A 6,001-nucleotide genomic window follows, 5' to 3' on the forward strand; every position below is an offset into this window, starting at 1 on the left:
AATATGTATATATATTTACACTTGTCCAGTTGGCACATTAGAGTACAAGTATAAACTGTAACAATAGCACTGTCCTTAACAGAATGCTGTCATGGGCGCATACCCTTCCATATGGCTAATGGTTTCTATAATATTGTATTTCTTTCTAATGTGCAGTGAATATTTGCATTCACCTTGCAGTTCATGGGGCAGTGGTACAGGCATGGCAGTGGTTTCTACCTGTCCTCACTACATGAAGCGCAAGAGGGGAAACCCCATATTGTTGCACTGGAGCTACAACATGTTGTTCTGAGAGCAACTTCACCATGACGGCCACTAGTTTCAGGTCAGACTCACATCCACACCCAGCGCACACACAATCTGAAAATGTTGTTAAACTCAGTGTAACCTGTGCATGTGTGTGTGTAGGAATGACTCATGTAAGCAGACGTTCACAGATTATGCTTTGACAACACTCCAGGACGATTCTTCCACCATATTGCCAGTATGTTTCTCAGCTTCTTTCACTCTCTCGTCCTTTTTTGTTTGTTTGTTGTAATCTAATTGTGCATTCTTGTCCACACATTTCACACCCACATTAACAAGGACTTTTTTTTAATGTTAAACTAAAATGCCACAGACTTGGTACATCTGTCTGTGTACACAGTCATGAATTAAAACTTTTTTTTACTTAAGTAAAAGTACTACAGCACTAACATCAAAATTAACTTTTTTTAATGTTAAACTAAAATGCCACAGACTTGGTACATCTGTCTGTGTACACAGTCATGAATTAAAACTTTTTTTTTACTTAAGTAAAAGTACTACAGCACTAACATCAAAATATACTTAATGGACCAAAAGTAAAAGTACTCATTATGCAGAATGGCCAATTTCAGAGTCATGCTTATTATGTTTTTGGATTATAATTATTGATGCATTAATATGCAGATCTCTTTAATGTTGAAAGTTGTAGAACAATACCTGAGTAAATTACTCTCCACCATGGGAAAGTGACTAACATTTAGAAAACTCAGAATAAATTCAACAGATTTTTTTGTCCAAAGGCCAAAACCAGCTAAAATGTGTTGTGATTACAAACAAACAAAAACAGTATAATCATGACCTGAAGGTTAGTTTTATTTATTAAACCATGCCAACACAGCAGAACAATGAAAATGAAACATTACATAAAATAGGATTAGATGTTATAATAGAATGATGATATTTGCTTTGCTGAGAGAAAGCTCTTTGCAGTAAATGCTGGGAAATACAGAGCTGGAGCCGCACATCAGAACGCACTGGCACCCTCACCGCAGGTACATCTGGGAACATAGAGGAAGAAACAGAAAATAATTTACACTAATTTACACACACATTTGTCACACACCCCTGACTATCATTAATGAAACGTCCTTGGTTTTCAGATGTTCCTAAAGAAATAGACCCACCTAACCAGATCCAGATTGTGGGCAGTTTTCTGTTGGCCAGAAAAAAACACACAAACAAGAATTAGGAAACTTCATGCTCATTTAATCTGCATGTACATATACTGTGTATGTGTGTGTCACCCCCTACTTTACCTGCTGGAGGTGGAGTCAGAATAGACTCTCTGGAGAAACCGCGGGACAAGGCTAAGGCTTTAAACTTGCTGATTACTTCAGTCCTAACTCTTTGAGAGCGACCTGCAAGTACAGAGACACATGAACAGTACTGACTCTGGTGTGTGTGTGTGTGTGTGTGTGTGTGTGTGTGTGTGTGTGTGTGTGTGTGTGTGTGTGTGTGGACATGTATTTGTGTGTGTGTGTCTCACCGTAAAGTGCCACTTGTGTGTACTCGCTGTTAAAAACCTTGTGTTTGAGAACCAGAGCATATTCGGTGTAGTTTGTGTCCACCACTGTGATGTCCTTCACCATGTTGTGGCCTGACAGAAAACACAACATAGAAGAATTGAAAATGTACCGTATATGTATGAAAATACAAAATACAAAAATGCGCTATAAATATTTACAACACAATACGATACAATATATGCTGCACAAAATGAGAGAAAAAAGAAAAAACATGAAAGAAATTAAATATTAAATGTGTGTATTGGAAATATATCAAGATGATGATGATCTTCTACAATGTTAGACAGAACACAAATACAAACAATGTGTCAATCGTAATACTTTTTTATTTTTAAATGGAAAATCTCAAAGTGCTACAGTTCTTGCGTAAAAACACACTCGAGTGCATCACCAAAACTTTAACAAAAACAAAATTGTAAAAACAGGTTTTTTCATTTTTGTGTGAAAAGAGACACAAGACAAAACTAATACATTTCTGCTTTGCTTTCACTTCTGTTCTCATACTTCTCGCACAACAATGTGACAAAATGCAGTTTTGAAGAACTTGTTTTGACTTGCTCAGGCCTCATGACTTACATCTGTGGTTGTTTCCTCGAACTGAAGTGATTCAGAATTTCAGCCACTGCTGTTGGCACCCACTGAGTGCCAGTCAAATATTTACATTGTCATGTAACAGTCACAAAACTTACTTAATATCATTTATCTTGTCTTTTTCTCAGGTTCAAAGCAGAAACCTTGTTATCTGTTGGAAAGCTGATGAGTCAGATGAGAAGTGAGCAGAGACTTACGTGAGCTGAAGTAGGTGAACTGTCCCGGGACGTTAGTCTTCTCATACTGGTACAGCTTACTGTGACAGCCCAGAGGTCTGAAGCAGACAGAGGAAACACAATGTGTCTTTATCTTCTCCAAACCTGTCCATTCATCCATCTCTCTCTCCTGATTTCCTCTCTTCTTTGACAAGCACATCTACTTCTGATGTACACAAAAATGGACTATGCTGTATATGACCCTGTCTATACTGTGCTTATATATGTCACACACACACACACACACACACACACACACACACACACATACACACACACACACACACACACACACACACACACACACACACACACACACACTCACGTGGCTTCCCACATTGTGAGGTTAACGTTGCCGTTCGTCAGCGGTGTGATGATGCCCATTGAGGCCTTCAGTTTGTCTCTGTAGGGAACAAAACTTGGAGAGTCATAGGCCAGGCCCACACGGTACCATCTCCCTGCAAACTAAACACACACATAGGCACACAAATTTCAATTTACAAATTAAAAATCTGTTGACTGTGTTTGACTCTATATTTGACTTTAACCAACAGCTATCATTCATGCACAGGTTACACCTTTACTTTTCATGCTCTGACAAGTCTAAACGTCTGATTCTATAAAAAAAAAACAAAAAAAACATAACAGCATAAAACATCAGAACTGTACTTTCTGACTTCCTCACCCTGTATGTGGTTCTCAGCCCTAAGCCTATTGATTTACATTGAAAATGTAAATCTGTCAAAGTATATAGTTTCACTTTTGAAAACAGCTGAAGTTTTTAAATTAAGGTTGCTCAGCAGCAGTGATTAGTGTGCAGGGACTATTTTCAGCTGTGGATTTGATAGCATCAATTCATTATTATTTTTGGTCTTTTTATGAGATTTGTTGATAATAAAAGAATATAGAATATCACTAGACTTCTTCCTTAATGGAACATCTGCCATGTTGAGGCTGTATGTTTATGTATGTATGTATACATATGTACATTTTTAGAGTTGACATTTTTAGCATTAACAGCCCCAGTGGGAAAACAAGCTGTACTGGAACCATGATGCAAACATTGCTGTAAACCACTGTATTCCCTCATATCTATACATAGATCCTTTAAAACACAGACTGGTTGTTAATGTTGATTGAACATCCTGTATTTAACTAACCAGACAGAGTCAGCATGTTGCTTTATGTAAGGAACAAACATCAGCTGCCGTGTATCCTTTGAACTGCTTTAGGTTTGAAGAGTAGGCATGCGAGAATTTCAGGTTGGGTCTTGTCCTACGCTTTACATGAACTCACACCAGATTCACTGGTTGATAAATCTGGAAAAACCTCACCATAAAGATTATTAAAATGCTTCTGGGATACATCCAGTTGCCTATCAAATCACCCACAGGAAACAACTGAGGATGTTCCTTTTCCGGACATTTCTCATGGCACATCTGCCATGGGAAATGTCGAACTGACCTCTCTCAACCTCTGGTGTGTGACGAAACCAGAAAAACAAGGATTCACAAATTTATTAATCATAACAGTTTGTGACTTGACTGTCAGCGCTGAGGCAGGACTTAAACCCACAACTGTTTGTCTTGGGTCACCAACTGAGAAACTTTGACTACACACAAACACACACACACACACACACACAACCAAACTGAGTTAGATACATTCATGCTGAACAGCAAACATCAAAAGCAGAATGTGTGTGTCCATCTTACCCTCTGCAGGTTGAAATCTCTCTGCGGCTTCACGTCTGCGTGCACCATCATCACGCACAACATCACCATGACAACAGCGACCACCGTGGTCCTCATGACTGCTCAGGAGAAGCAAATCAGTGAGATGGGCTGAAAAGTTGAGAGAGGTTGTCTGACCTGAGCCTTTAAGTGAACTGTGGGTTGTCAACAGACAGGTACAGAGTGGCAAAGCCTGTGGCAATGTTTGTTTTTCTCCTGATCCACCCACCTGGTTGTCAGCCAATCATCGCTGAGGATCAGGGAACAGTGGCCAAGTGTTGAGGATGTGTGGCTCCAAAACAACCCAGATTTAGACTTCAGTTCCCATAGGTTCAGGAATATATTCTGCTTGTGGTTTATTAGCATCAGCTGAGGCTCATGTGGTGTCGTCACAAGCTCACACACACAGGTTCACAAGACCTTGTCCCACAATGACACATACAGCATACAAAAAGAAGAAGCAGCTTCTATACATTTAATAATGCTGGAAATGTTTTAAAGACACTAACAGATAATGGTGGAAGAAGTATTCAGATCATTTACTGTCTCCATTTAGTACAAAATAACAGACTGTTGTACAAAACGTACTTAAAGTGTAAAGGCTATGAAGTGGTGGAAAATGGAAAAACTCCAAGTACAAGTACCTCAGGTCTGTACCTAAATATAGTTTTTTTTTCCACCTCAGCTAACAGATAGAGACATGTACAAGACACAGCATCTTTCAGTATCAGTCTTGGCTAAAGTACAAAATGCTGGTCATGGTTATATTCATGTCTCGACAAGGGAAACTACTCCATAAATGAGTCTCACAGGTTCATTTTGACTCTGCTTTCTTGGTTGCAGTTTCAATATTTCTGTCTTGGTAGGAATTGTGTTCTCTTATTGAAAGTGATTTCTTTCCAAGAAAACGTTATACTATAGCTTGGCTGCCAGTTTTCACACAAAAAGTATACTTTAAGAAGTATACCAGTTAACCATTGTATAGATTAGGCTAAAATCACATTTCTAATTCAGAGCCTTGCTGGGGAGTAGCTTGACATTGCTAAAATCGACACTGTGGCTGTAACGGATGTTGTGGGCTGTGTAAATGTTGAAAATAGGCCAACAGTGAGGAGAGTAAATGGATATACAGAACATACGATCAATGTTCAAAGTGGGTTTGGAGGGAGGTGAGTTTGCAGGACACAAGAACTCACTGTTGAGCCTTTCAGAGGTTGTTGTGGGTCAAATTAAATTTTGGTTTCCTCTAAATTCCAAGGAACATTTTTTCATGCAGTGGTAAATTAATGATCTTGTTATAACAATGATCATCTCCAACAGTAGTGAAGGAATCTGTTTTTCTTACAAGATAGTGAACTCCTCTCTGGTGCACCTGAAATACAAGTGCAAGTCAATTTGTTACAGCAGTAAATAAAACACGTGTAGATCAGATCCTATGATGTATGATGTAATAGGAATGGTTTACTTGTTGGACTGTCAAAAGGGACAGTGAATAGAATTGAATAGTTACTAGGGAATAGGAATAGGAATTCTCTTACAGGTTTGTTGCAACGATAAAACACAGACCTTCATGATAAATGGCCTTGTTGTTCATGCTGAAAACGGTTCAGCATAAAAACACAAAGAATCT

The 6,001-nt window shown here is 38.7% G+C and overlaps 1 protein-coding gene and 1 long non-coding RNA gene across 2 annotated transcripts; one reads left to right on the plus strand and one right to left on the minus strand.

The window, feature by feature from the left end:
• The first annotated feature begins 242 nt into the window (after positions 1-242).
• On the plus strand, positions 243-2,628 carry LOC111238769. Its single transcript, XR_002665829.1, has 3 exons — positions 243-325; positions 409-484; positions 2,552-2,628. It is a non-coding gene; the product is annotated as an uncharacterized LOC111238769 (long non-coding RNA).
• lcn2 (lipocalin 2) lies at positions 1,107-4,547 on the minus strand. Its single transcript, XM_022768447.1, has 7 exons — positions 4,354-4,547; positions 2,964-3,103; positions 2,621-2,697; positions 1,793-1,903; positions 1,563-1,664; positions 1,431-1,459; positions 1,107-1,304 (listed from the first exon to the last, which is right to left on the minus strand). Exons 1-6 carry the CDS (start codon positions 4,447-4,449, stop codon positions 1,431-1,433), a joined length of 555 nt encoding a protein of 184 aa, XP_022624168.1. The 5' UTR covers positions 4,450-4,547; the 3' UTR covers positions 1,107-1,304.
• Positions 4,548-6,001: the final 1,454 nt, after the last annotated feature.

The sequence above is a fragment of the Seriola dumerili genome, unplaced genomic scaffold (genome assembly GCF_002260705.1).
Source record: "Seriola dumerili isolate Sdu_G_001 unplaced genomic scaffold, Sdu_1.0 BDQW01001601.1, whole genome shotgun sequence".
Taxonomy (NCBI): Eukaryota; Metazoa; Chordata; class Actinopteri; order Carangiformes; family Carangidae; genus Seriola; species Seriola dumerili.

What these genes read in the sequence shown, in the direction of transcription:
- lcn2 (XM_022768447.1), bottom strand. Translation starts at nt 4,449, where the DNA reads ATGAGGACCACGGTGGTCGCTGTTGTCATGGTGATGTTGTGCGTGATG. An exon ending in CACACAAGTGGCACTTTACG is followed by an intron (nt 1,665 to 1,792) that starts GTGAGACACACA and finishes CTGTACTTGCAG; the next exon opens with GTCGCTCTCAAAGAGTTAGG. An exon ending in TCTGACTCCACCTCCAGCAG is followed by an intron (nt 1,460 to 1,562) that starts GTAAAGTAGGGG and finishes TCTGGCCAACAG; the next exon opens with AAAACTGCCCACAATCTGGA.